The 12,342-nt window shown below is 56.0% G+C and overlaps 1 protein-coding gene across 2 annotated transcripts; it reads left to right on the forward strand.

Moving 5' to 3' along the window:
- Positions 1-2,338: 2,338 nt before the first annotated feature.
- On the forward strand, positions 2,339-12,208 carry STING1 (stimulator of interferon response cGAMP interactor 1). 2 transcript variants are annotated; one of them, XM_087760154.1, is made up of 7 exons: positions 2,339-2,617; positions 2,944-3,188; positions 4,227-4,662; positions 5,592-5,700; positions 5,858-6,096; positions 7,695-7,881; positions 8,772-12,208. In XM_087760154.1, exons 2-7 carry the CDS (start codon positions 2,944-2,946, stop codon positions 8,963-8,965), a joined length of 1,410 nt encoding a protein of 469 aa, XP_087616280.1. In that variant the 5' UTR covers positions 2,339-2,617; the 3' UTR covers positions 8,966-12,208. The 2 variants fall into 2 exon arrangements, with proteins under 2 accessions (XP_087616280.1, XP_009474097.1); XM_009475822.2 differs by having other exon boundaries at positions 2,341-2,617; positions 4,485-4,662; positions 8,772-12,206.
- Positions 12,209-12,342: the final 134 nt, after the last annotated feature.

Genomic DNA, 12,342 nt, shown 5'->3' on the forward strand with positions numbered 1-12,342 from the left:
GACAGCTTAGTTCTTGCTGCGTTTGGACAGTGATTAAACCATGGGTGGTTTGGACAGTCAGTTTGGACCACAAGCTCCTACATCTCTGCCCAGGTATATACAAACAGAGCAGCTGCTAAGAGGGATGTCGTAGGGTCCTTCAGGTGCCCAGAAAAGTGAGGCAGAGCAGGCTGCAGAGGCTGAGAACATGCACCCAGGTAACACCCAGCAGTGGAGCTGCCCTGGCCCTGGCCCATCTCCGCTTACAGCAGCACAGCAGCAGTGTGGAAACCAGCAAGCCCAGGCTGCGATGAGAGGTTCGTGCTAACTAGTTTGGTGCCAATGAGTCAGTTATCCAGCAGGTGATGATGGACATCTCCAATAACATAATGAGGTGGTTTTGCTGTGGTTTGTCTGCATTAGGAGCATCCCACGGATGCATTGGTGGGACACTGCCCAAAATGGCACATGGCCCAAGACACAGGGGGTGGGGAAGATGAGGATGCCCCGTGCATCCATCTGTGCCACACATGGCAGTTTTCATGCGTAAGCACCAGCTGATGCACGTTCTGCTCTGTGCTTAGTGAAAGGCCATGGCACATGGTGCATGAGGGGTTTATGATGCCTGTCACACGAGTGGTTTAAAAATGTCTAGGGTGAGAAACTACTAATGTCTGTGGCGTCTGCAGTGTAGGTGTGTTTTATAGATTGCTTTACAGAGAGTTGATTTCTTTGCCCAACTAAATCTCAGGGGAGTCAGCACTAGCCTGGTTGGAAGTGCCATAGCACTGGTCTGGGGAGGTCCCTTGCTGGGTTTTTTTATGCACTGCAAGAGCCAGCCAGAGCTGGTCAGTGAAACCCAGCCACCAGGAACAACCCAGCACAGGACGAGGAAGTGATTCACTTGATGTTTTAGCCAACCTTTGTGTTGAAAAAGCAAACAACACATTGGCTATATCCACAAGCGCTCCCCAGGCTAGGAACACGTCAGATGCCCTGTAGAGCAGGTTTGCTGGGGTTTCTAAAGTACCACTGAAACAGACTCCGATAACCTTGAGACAAATGCAAGTAGCACACTGCCAGTCTCTCTGGGCATCTATTCCTTCCTCCTGCCCTCTGGGTTTGCAAATGCTTGAATTAAATGCGCCCCGTGGGCATGTCTGTATCAAGATCCTTGTGCTGTGTGCCTGCTCCAGCCTGTGGAGACCCGCAGCAAGGTGCCTGTGGGTCTGTGGGGACTGCAAGGTTCCCTTGGCAGCCTCCCTGTGTCCACTGGCATTCCTGGGCAGAAAGCAATTGGACCCAGAGCACATTCGGGACAGTCACCCCCCTTACCCAGCCTGTATCTACCCAGTCTGGCTACACAGAGGCCATGGGAGACCATGCTGAAAGCTTTGCTGAAGTGAAGGTTCTCCCGTCATCCACACGGCCAGTTATCTCATCTCATAAGGCACTCAGGTTGGTCAGGTACAATGTGCCCTTTGTAAATCCCTGCTGGTTGTTCCCTTCTCATCCTTCAGGTGCTTGGCGGTGATTGCCAGGAGGATTTGCTCAATCACCTTCCCAGGGACAGAGGTGACGTTGGGCAGGCTGTAGTTCACCAAGCCCTATTTCTTGCCCTGCTCAAAGTTATGATGTGTGATGTTTGCCTTCTCCCACTCATCAGGAACCTCCTGATTGCGATGATCTTCCAAAGAGATTAGAGAGGATCCTTGCCATGGCATCAGCCACCAGCCTTAGCATCCTTGAGTGCATCCCACCTGGTCCTATGGGGTTGTGGTCGCATGCCCTAAGTCAGTCTGCCTCTAGGGTGGGTAATGCTTCACCGCTGCAGACGCTGCTGCTAGGACCAGGGACCTGGGAGGCTTGAGGGCAAACCTCTGCAATAACAACAAGTCAAAGAAGGCCTTGAGTACTTTGGCTGCTCTGGGTCTGTGGTCACCAGGACCAGGGACCTGAGAGCGTTGAGGGCCTTACTGGCCAGCAAGAGCCCGGCTGCAGGAAGCCCCTGCTATGTCGCCAGTGCCTGTGGGCACTGCCTCCTGAGCCAGCATCTCCTGGAGCTGCGTGGGGTGTGGGGATCCAGGGTGCTGTGAGTCACCCTCTCTGCTAGAAGGAATTTGCTTCTGTTTCACCCCTGGAAACCTGCTGCACTTAATAAATTCAATCTTTGAAATCTGCTGCACTTAATAAATTAAATCTCAATAAATTCTGGTTTCCTTCCTCATTCCAGCTTGGCTCAGCCCCACTATGACCTAACCGGTACGCTGGGGCTTTCCAGAGGTGTAAGCTCATGGGCATCAAAACCTGCCACATCCACCCAGCGCTGCCAGTGCCTGGATTTCCTGCGGGTGTGAGACCTCGTGGGTGCCCTGTGTGGGAGGGCTCTGATGCTTTCTGCAAGCTGTCTGCAGCTGCAATAGCTCCTTTCATTTTCATTTTCATTTTTCTCGGTGTTGGGAACTGTGCAGGTCCACGCGTGGCACCAGAAGCCTGTATGGTGCAGGGGCTCTGGGTCTCTGTCTGTGGCAGCAGCCTCCAAAAAGAGCCACGGCTGCTCAGGCTGGAGCACAGAGCCCATTAACTACAGCACGGGAAACCCAGGCAGTGTCCAGTCTCACCGCTGGTAACTGCTCCGGTGAGTGCGGCAACAGGAGTGATGGCCCCATGGCTGCAGCATAGGGAGGGCCGGCATAGGGTTGGCATCGATTTGGGAGTGGGGTGGCCAACCAGGCTCTGACTTTGCTGAGCCCGTTGAGGCGGGGGGGGGGGGGGGGGAGGGGGGACGACAGCCCTGAGGTGGCCTGTGCAGCAGACAAGGGAACCTCCCCAGAAGTGGCTGCATTTCAGCAGCATGCAAAGGAAGGGCTGGCTCTGTTGCATGCTTTGGGGTGCTCAGTGCTGGATGTGCATGTGTGGGTGCTGAGGACAACAATTGCTGCTGACCCCCCCTCTCTGCCGCAGATGTCTCAGGAACCACAGTGGCTGAGCCACCCCACCGCCCTGCTTATCCCCAAGGCCCGGGGAGGGCGAGCACAGCATGCCGTGTACCTGCTCCTGGCTCTGTGCGCTGCAGTGCTGTACCTCGCCGGGGAGCCCCTTGTGCCCAGCGCCCGCAGCCTCATCTCCCACTTCATGGCCCTGCAGATCGGGGTGCTGCTCAAGGGCACCTGCTATCTGGCTGAGGAGATCTTCCACCTCCAATCCAGGTGAGCCAGCATGGGGGTGGCCGTCTCCCGGGCTCCTGGGGCCACCCTGGGGCCACGGGTATAGCAGCCTCTGGGTGTTCGGAGGGATCTGCTCCTTGTTTCTACCCCCACGCGTGCCCTCTGGGGCAATGCTCTGCTGTGCCCCTGCAGCACACACTGCTCTTCATCAGCCTTGTGTCTTTCTCAGCTCCTCCTCCTCCTCTCCCTTCTCCTGCCTGCCCAGCTCCCCCGTATGTCTATGGACCTCTCCCTCTCCTCTCTCTGGTAGCTCCCTAGTGTGACCTTCACCTGGGGAGCAGACCTCAGCCCCCAGCCTTCCCCCACCACCCAGTGCCAGAGGGCAAGGGCTGTTGGAGATAATCTCCCCTTGCTGCCTAGGGCAACATTGCATCTGCTCCCCTCTGAGACCCATGGGTGCTGCAAGAGCCCTGTCGTGGTTTAACCCCAGCTAGCAACAAAGCATCACGCAGCCGCTCGCTCGCCCCCCCCCTTGGTGGGATGGGGAGAGAATAGGAAGGGTAAAAGGGACAAAACTCGTGGGTTGAGATAAGAAGAGTTTAATAATTGAAGTAAAATAAAAATAGAACAGCTAAATAGGTAAAGCAAAAGCTGCACACGCAAACAAAGCAAAACAAGGAATTAATTCGCTACTTCCCATGCGCAGGTAGGTGTTCGGCCATCCCCAGGAAAGCAGGGCTCCATCACACGTAACGGTTACTTGGCAAGACAAATGCCGTCATGCCAAATGTCCCCCCATTCCTTCTTCTTCCTCCGGCTTATAGACTGAGCATGACGCCATACGGTATGGAATAGCCCTTTGGCCAGTCTGGGTCAGCTGTCCTGGCTGTGCTCCCTCCCAGCTGCCCCCCCCCCCCCCCGCCCCCCGTCGTGCACCCGGCAGAGCAGGGGAAGCTGAAAAGCCCTTGACCAGTGTGAGCACTACTCAGCAACTATTCAGCAACAGCTTAGCACTACTTAGCAAGAACCAAAACGTCAGTGTATCATCAACATTGTTCTCATCCTAAACCCAAAACACAGCACCATACCGGCTACCAAGAAGAAAATTAACTCTATCCCAGCTGAAACCAGGACAAGCCCCAAGCCATCTCCTGGCTGGGGGCACCTGGGGTGCACTAAGCAAGGAACCACAGGGCTCCCTGGCTCCGTACTGCTCTGGAAGGTCAGCAGCACTGGCAGGGAGGTGGGAGCATCCCCTGGCCAGTGCCCTGTGGGCTGCAGATGGGGAGGGCAGGCGGGCAGCCACCAGCCTGTCTCCTGTCTCCCTCTCCCACCCAGGCACCACGGCAGCTTCTGGAGGGCCCTGAGTGCCTGCTTCCCCCTGCGCTGGCATGGTCTCATGCTGCTCGTCTGTGGCTCAGCATATGTGGCTCTTCTTGAAGATGGGCAACCGCTCGGCCTCCACCTCGGCCTGGCCAGCCTGTGCCAGCTCCTCATCCTCGCTCTGGGGCTCCACGTAAGGCATTAAGACCTCTAGCCTGGCCAGGCATCCCGGGGAGCGCGGCAGCCCCAAGCAGTCGAGAGGGCACATGGCCCAACTCTGCGTGGCCCCTGCATGTACAGCCCACCCACACGCAGCCCCGCAGCAGGAGAAACGCTCTTGTTAGCTCAGCCCCAAAGAGCTGATCTCCTCAGCCCCATACTGGCACGTGCGCCAGCAGGAAAGCCGGGCTGCCTTTTAACGAGCACAGCTGCCCCGGGTGCTGGCAGCAGCCCTGCTGCAGCCAGAGCTCTGCTGACACAAAAAATGGGTATTTTTAAATCTATCAATCAAGGTGGTGCTTGGGGGGAAAGGGTAGCCTGTGTGGTCTCTAAAGTGTTAATTATCAGGCGTGCTGTGGGTGGCAGAGCCAAGCTCCAGCTACCTCTGCAGCATTGGGTGGGCTCTGCTTTACCCCAGCAGAGCTGGAAAGGGAGAGAGGTCACACAGGCTACAGAAAGGTGCAGTGGGGAGGGCGGCCGTCAGGTGCCTGTGGGGTTTCATCACCCATTTCCACCTAAATGAGCACGCAGAGCTGGCAGGGGCCACCGGTGGCCCTGGAAATCCCACCATCAGGCGCTGGGATGTCTCCTCCCACATGCTGGAAGCACTGGGCTGGTGCACAAGTTGCACTGGGGCATGCAATCCCAATGGAGGATGAAGCCAGAAATGTGTTTGGCTCACTCCAGCATCAGCTTCCTAATCTGCAGGGGCTGTATGAGCCATCAAGGACTCTTGGCCCCACTACCCGATGTGGTGGTGGAAGGGGGCAGCAGGGTTGCTCACTCTCCAGATCTCTTTGAAGAGGGTGGCTGCTCTCCAATCCCTGTAGAGAACCAACTATTGCAAAAGAGCCCAGGTGGCTGCTTTCATCACCACTGGTCTGTCTTTCCTTCCCTTCGTAGAAGCCCTCAGCAGTGGAAATGTCTGAGATGTCTGAGAGGTCCAAGCAGAATGTCGCTCATGGGCTTGCCTGGTCTTACTACGTTGGGTACCTAAAAATAGTCCTGCCACGTACGTAGCTGTTACCCTGCATTATCATGCCTACAGATAGAAATAGCTCCTAATAACAATCCTGGCACTTCTACAGTGTTAGCAGGGAAATGGGGAGCAAGGTAGAAAGCAGCTGTACTCACGCCAGGCACCTCTGCCCGATGCTCTTTTCCACCAGGGGTGAAAAAGTCGATGGAGGAATTCAGCAGAGCCAACCCCAACGTGCTGGCACGCAGGGAGACCTGGAAGCTCCACATCTTGGTCCCTCTGAGCTGTGATGTGTATGATGACCTGGAGAAAGCTGACAGCAATATCCAGTACCTGATGGACCTCCCTGAAACCACCCTGACCCGAGCTGGCACCAAAAAAAGAGTCTACAAACACAGCCTCTACACAATCAGGGATGAAGGCAACAAGGTATACTGACTGCAGCATCGGGAAAGCAGTCAGCATGCATCAGCCCAAAGGTCTTCCTCGCCTCAGATCCCATCCCAGAAGTGGCCACAAGGGCAGGACAGTGTCCCCTCTCCTATTAGATACTCCCAGCTTTCAGCAGGCTTCCACGAGACAGAGAGGTCCCATCCGTGCCGGCCATCTGCACCCCTTCTTCCTGGCTGCCTCCTTCCAGGCTCAGCCCTTTCAGGGATGCTGGGATGACTTACCCCTCCTGGAGTTTATTTAAGTCTGGAAAACAGCAGAAAACTGAGCAGAAAAAAGCAGATGTGGGGTCCAGAGCATCACTTCCAATAGGATGAATGAATATTTCCTTTTGTTGTGAAGAGGTGCTTGAAAATGTCTGTGTGGGTCATTATGTAATTTGACTCTCTCCCCTTCCCCCAGTCACCTCTTTTCCAGGCTGACAAGCCCTGAATCCCTCCACCTCACATTGCATTCACCTCCTTCCACATCTCCAGGCAGACAGGCCTCTGCCCCTGCACCCTTGGAGGTGGGAACACACTGGTCCTGCTGGCATGGCCATGGATGAGCGATGCTTCTCACGTGGGTCTCCCTAATTTGCCATTTGATGGTGGCTGAGCACTGAGCTGCTGCTTTTAAAGTCCTGCCTGCAGGGACTCCAGAGCCTCTTTCAAGGCCCTGCTCCTGGGGAAGTACAGTCAGCATTGGGTTTTTCCTGCTACGAGGCACACACCGATGCTGTGTTTCATCTGTCAGTCTCCTGCTGAGTCACTCGGCACCAAGTGATCTCCAGCGGCTCTGCAGCCTGGACCTGCCCTGAGCTGCTGCATGTCATCAGTAAAATCTGTCCCTCAGCTTTCTGCCGCGTTGCTGGTGAATGCGTGCATGGCAGCAATGCTAGCTCCCATCCTTGGCACCTGCTCCAGGCCACTGTGGCAACTGCCCTCCAAGGCTGGTAGCTCTTCCTGCTACTCTGCGTTTACCCAGAGATCCCATCCCTCTTCCTTCTAATACACTTTATTAAACTCTCCAGTTTGCCCAGTATAAGACTTACTGGTAACCCTGCTCCTCCTTGGGATTTTTATGGCCTAAACAAATCTCTCCTCATTTGTTTGATCAGCCTCCTTCTAGCTGTGCATTCACCTTGCCAGCATTTATCCTCTTCTCCCTTCTCCTACTCTCCATTAGGATGCTCAGATTTCCCCTTCTCTAGTAGAAAAGCCACCAAGAAAGTGTGATCAGACATGGGCAAGGAGGGGTCTCCACGGATTTTCCCTCCATGGGAAAATCCCCAGGCTGTGGCTTGGGAGTGCTGCCAAAGCCAGTGGCTGCACACTGGGGCCCTGCGGGAGGGAGGCAGCTTCCTGAGCGCCTGGGGCACAGCCATACCTGCCTCTCTGCCAGGCCAGTTGCTCTTTCCCCGCTCAACACAGGGCAGGAGCCCTGTCCTGGGGGCCCAGCACACAGCACCAGTGCAGGGCAGGCCATGGAGCTGCCGAGGGGTCTCGAGGGCTCTCCCCAGCACCAGGGTCCCCCGGCAGCCCTTTGCCAGGTGCTTGGTCCTCCTGCCCCCATGTCTTTTTCTTCCATCCCTGCAGCTCTGGCACTGCGCAGTGGAGTATGCCACACCGCTGCAGTCCCTCTACGCCATGTCCCAGGATGAGTATGCTGCTTTCAGCCGGGAGGACCGCCTGGAGCAGGCCAAGCTTTTCTACAGGACATTGGAGGAGATCCTGAAAGGCTCCAAGGAGTGTGCGGGTACCTACCGGCTCATTGTGTACGAGGGTGAGTGAGGAGGGGAAGAGGGCAGGGGTGCCCAGCACAGTGGCTGTGCTCCCCCAGCCCCTTGAGTGACCTCGGATCAGGGCAAACAAGGGGAAGCAGGCAGGATCCATGTAGCGCTTGGCTGATATCCCCACTCACACGGGCATGGGGGTCCGTGCCGCAGTGGGAGGAAGGGGCTGCCTCCCAACACAGAAGGACTCCTTGCTGTGGGTCTCAGAGGAGTGGGGAGGATGCTGGCAGAGCTGGTCCCTGTTGAAGTCCCCAGAGGCACCTGAGACAAGCAGTCTTCCGCTGCGGCAGCAAGAATGCTCCCTCAACAATTGAATATAACAGCGGGCTTCCAGGGGAAGGAGCAGCTCCCTTCACTACTGATGTTCCTGGGAGAAATGGCTGGGGCTGTCAAGCCCTCCCCAGCACTGGGACGGGTGTTGGTGTGTGTGCTGGCTCAGCGGCATTCCTCCTGATAGGGGACGAGAAGGAGGGAGGTGATCCCTTCTTCCTTTTAATTTCCCTTCTCCTCACCCCTGCCAGAGCAGCAGGGCTTGAAAACAGCTTGCTGCTTCTTGCTGAAATGAATCTCATTGTTTTTCAGAGGAAATTCAGAGCTTCCCCTGATGGGGAGAAGCATTTCTATCAAGTGATATAGTTCCCATCACAACAAGCACTACTAGGAAACCAGCACATACCACCTGTATTTTACTCTCCTTCCTGCACTTTGTGGTTTATTTTCTTTCTTCTGGCATGCTGAAAGGGGGAAGAACTGTATTTTGACTTCTCAGGAAATTCCGTATACTTTGAGGCATCTCCCAGAGACTCTGCTCTGCCCCCTGCCCAGACCCCTGCCTCGGGCCAGACCAGTGAAGGTGGGTTTTGTCTTTCTTCTGTTCCAGAATCAGGTGAAGCAGAAACCCACTCCTTGTCCAGAGACATCCTCTGGCACCTCCGGCAGCAGTGTCACGAGGAGTACACCGTGTACGAGGGGAATCAGCCGCACAACCCGTCCACGACCCTCCACTCAACAGAGCTCAACCTCCAGATAAGTGAGTCAGACCTGCCGCAGCCTCTGCGAAGCGACTGCTTCTAAAGCAGCGGTGCTGCCCAGCCCCGCGCCGCCACCCTGGGGGTCAGTCCCCCTTCCCCAAGCCCCTTCCTCTTGCAGCAAGTGCCGCCCATGGCAGCAATCCCCAACCTCCTGCAGGAACTGCCCACCAAAACCTCCTGTGCATCATGTTTTCTGGAAACAGCTGACTCAAACCACAGTCCTGTGACATACTTCCCATTTTCTGTGTTATGTATATCTCATGTATTAATCTGTGGGTCGGGTTTTTTTAATCTGCTTTGAATAATATCATATAAAGCCTTTTCCTCTGGAGTTAAGTTGCATTATCCTAAATCTTGGGCGCAATGTGCAGTCGGCCCTTGGACATCCTGTGGTGTTGGACGGGGCTTTGGAAATCCCAGCCACGCGTGTGTATGTGTGTACTGGGTCCAACACATCCAGCCAGCATGGCCTGCCTAATCTGATGGCTTCTGCAGGCCCAAGGAGTATGTGCAGGACTTCCAGGGTACCCTCCAGGCTGGTGGCCCCACTGTGCAGTCACACACAAACATCCTCACCTTCCACTTACTCGGGATGTGGAGGTAGAAGAGGAGGTCAGCCCTGGGGAACTCTGACATTCGGTAGTCCCACAGTGCAAGAAACCTCCCTGCCTTTGCTCCATCCGGTAATTTCGCGCTGAGAGCCATCTGTGGTGCCTGCTGATGCCCTTCATGCCCACATTCCTCCCAAGCACTCCACAGAAATCTTTCTCCAGCCCCAAAGGATGTGCCAGACTGCCTGGAGCTCTGGGAAAGGGGCAGGGTGCAGTACTGGAACAACTTGCATGGGGGTTTTGGTGCAAGACATCACAGGTTGGGCTGCTCATCCCTCTGTGCCTGGGGGTGAAGTACCCTCGATGAGCCCAGCAAGCTGGGCCCTCCCTGCCTGCTCAGGCCTCATGTGGTCAGGTAGAAGCAGGGCATAGGACATGCACTGGGTCTGCTCAGCATGGCTCTGGAACAGATGATTTCTTGGCTCTGCCCATCTACATGCTCCTCCAGGATCTGCCTAGGCTGAAAAAGGGGCTGTATCCATGCCAGCCCCAATGCCTGGACACCCCACATAAGGCCATGCTTGTTGGAGAAACCAAGCTTGCGAGGGATGGAGCCTGCTCCTGAGGGACTGCCAGGACCAAGCAAGCGGGTGAGAAATACAGTCCCTGTGGTGGGCTGCGGCCAGGAGCCTTCCCAGCTGGGAAGACAGCAAAATCTGAAAGGTGCCCCACATGACCTGGGCCAGCCACAGGGCAGTGGAGCCAGCCAGTCCCTCAGGCAACCAAGCATGAGTGATGCAGTGTGGTCAGAGCTGTGTGCCATGGGGCAGGATGGTGACTCCAGGGCTTGTTGCTTACCGGGTTGCCAGAGACCATGGCAAAGCTTTGGTGCAGCTTGGCAAGGCCACAGAGCAGGGGCAGAGCTGTGCACGCACTGCTCCATGCCTCAGCTTCCCCTTTTGCCAAGAGCTGAACGAGGATCCAGCCAGCCAGTTCTGCCCTGGGAGGGAAGGGGGGGCGGGACGCAGCTCAGTTGCTTTGTTGCCCTCTGATGTTGCAGCACCCCTACATGGACATGATACCTTTGGCCCCCCCCAGCTCCCAGGACTTTGGCACAAGGATGAGGTCCCTTGAGAGCTCACATTCTCCCCCAGCCTGAACTTCCAGCACCAGGGCCCAGACACAGCTGTGACCATCCTCTGGGCCAGCCATGGAGACCCCGAGGGGACTGCAGAGTCCAGGGGCCCAGAGGAGGTGACCTGGCCACATGGCTGAGGATGGCGACAAGAGTTCTGTGCCTGGTTCCCTCCTGGCTCTACTCACAGCTTCCTGGGTGGCTTTGCCTGGGGCCAGACGCACAAAAGCATCCTAGGGGATGGTACTACCTCTGTGGATACTGGTGAGTCTTCAGCTAAGCCAGCTTCCCTGCCACTATTTTTCCAATGTGGGTAGAGTCCCTCAAGTCCTGTCTGGACCTGTTGGCCAATGGTCTGGTGCCAGTATGCAATCTCTCTAACAGCAGGCTCAGGCTCCTTACTGGAGCTGTGGCTGCCCAGCCTAGCCATGTCCTTGCTGCATGGCTCCTGCCAGCAGCACTCAGCAAGCTGCTCCTTTCAGGAGCCCAGCTTCCGCTGGTCTGAGCATGCACAGCCTGTGCAAGGGCCGTGATGCACTGCAAGGATAACAAAACCAGCCAAGAGGACAGAGCCAATTGCAGCCTCAGGGATCATGGCAGGGCGCTGAATTTCTTTGTCACTCTCAGGCAGTGGCCAAAGTGAAAGAAAGGCAGGAAGATGGGTGCCCCAGCCTGGGAGGCAGAGGTGCCTGGGGAGCAATCCTGAGACAAACTAAACAGATGGACATTTATGTCACTGCTTCTTCACGTACCTGGTACCACAGCTTTGGTGCTGGTGGGGGGCTGTGTGCGTGGGGCTCCCAGCAGGCAAGAAGGCAGCTCTAGTGGGTGACCTGGCACAGCAGCAGATGCTGCCGGGAGCCTGGTTTAAGAGCAGCCTGCCTGTGCTGCCTCCAAGGTCAGCTCAAAGGGCTCCGACATGACAGCGCTGCTCCATCCTTGTTTGCTCCACAAAGAGCTCATTGGGCTTATCTCAGAAATGTAGCCATACCACCCAGGATTCTCCTCAGAGTGGAAGAAGAAAAACCTGGGCGTACTGTTTTGAACAGTTGGATGAAAGCTTGGATGATTGCAATTTCTGTTGGGAAGAAGGCAGCCTGGAAAACCCTCACCCTGCAGTCCGTCACCACTGTCCACCAGCGGCTCAGTCCACATGAAGCCTGCGGAGCCAAGCACTTCACAGCCACCCAAGGAGACCCAGCAGCGCTGTTAAGCCCAGCTGGAAAACTGAGGCACAAAGAGCTTATAATCCAGCTCCTTAACCACCTTTTGAAGCCTCTGGGATTCAAAAGGGCCCTGGGACCTGCTCAGGCTCCCAGACAATAGGCAGCCCAAGGCCAGTGAGCACCTGGACGTCCTTCCCCTCACAGTGCTGGTGTGGCAAGACTCCAGAGACGCCTGCAAGCCCTGTGAGCCCTGTAGGACAGCGTTTGGCGACCCTCACGGGCTGGTACCACTTTCCTGGCCTGGAAGTGCGCTCTGCGCTGAGACCTTCTACCCCCAGTGTGACACTGAGTAAAGAGGGATCAGCTACAGATTATTCCTCTCATCCAAAGCCACTCATGAAACAGCTCCAGTTCCTTCCTGAGCTTTCCTTCCCAGGATAAAACTGCACTTACCTGGCAGCTGCCTCTCAGCAAAGCAGCCCAGGTGAATAGCAGGGCTCCATCTTTCACACACATGGGAGAACACAGTGGGAGATGCCTCTCCCCAGCTCCAGCTCTGCAAGCTTAC

The sequence above is a fragment of the Nipponia nippon genome, unplaced genomic scaffold, assembly GCF_047370975.1.
Source record: "Nipponia nippon isolate SJK-2023a ecotype South Korea unplaced genomic scaffold, ASM4737097v1 scaffold_21, whole genome shotgun sequence".
NCBI classification, from domain to species: Eukaryota; Metazoa; Chordata; class Aves; order Pelecaniformes; family Threskiornithidae; genus Nipponia; species Nipponia nippon.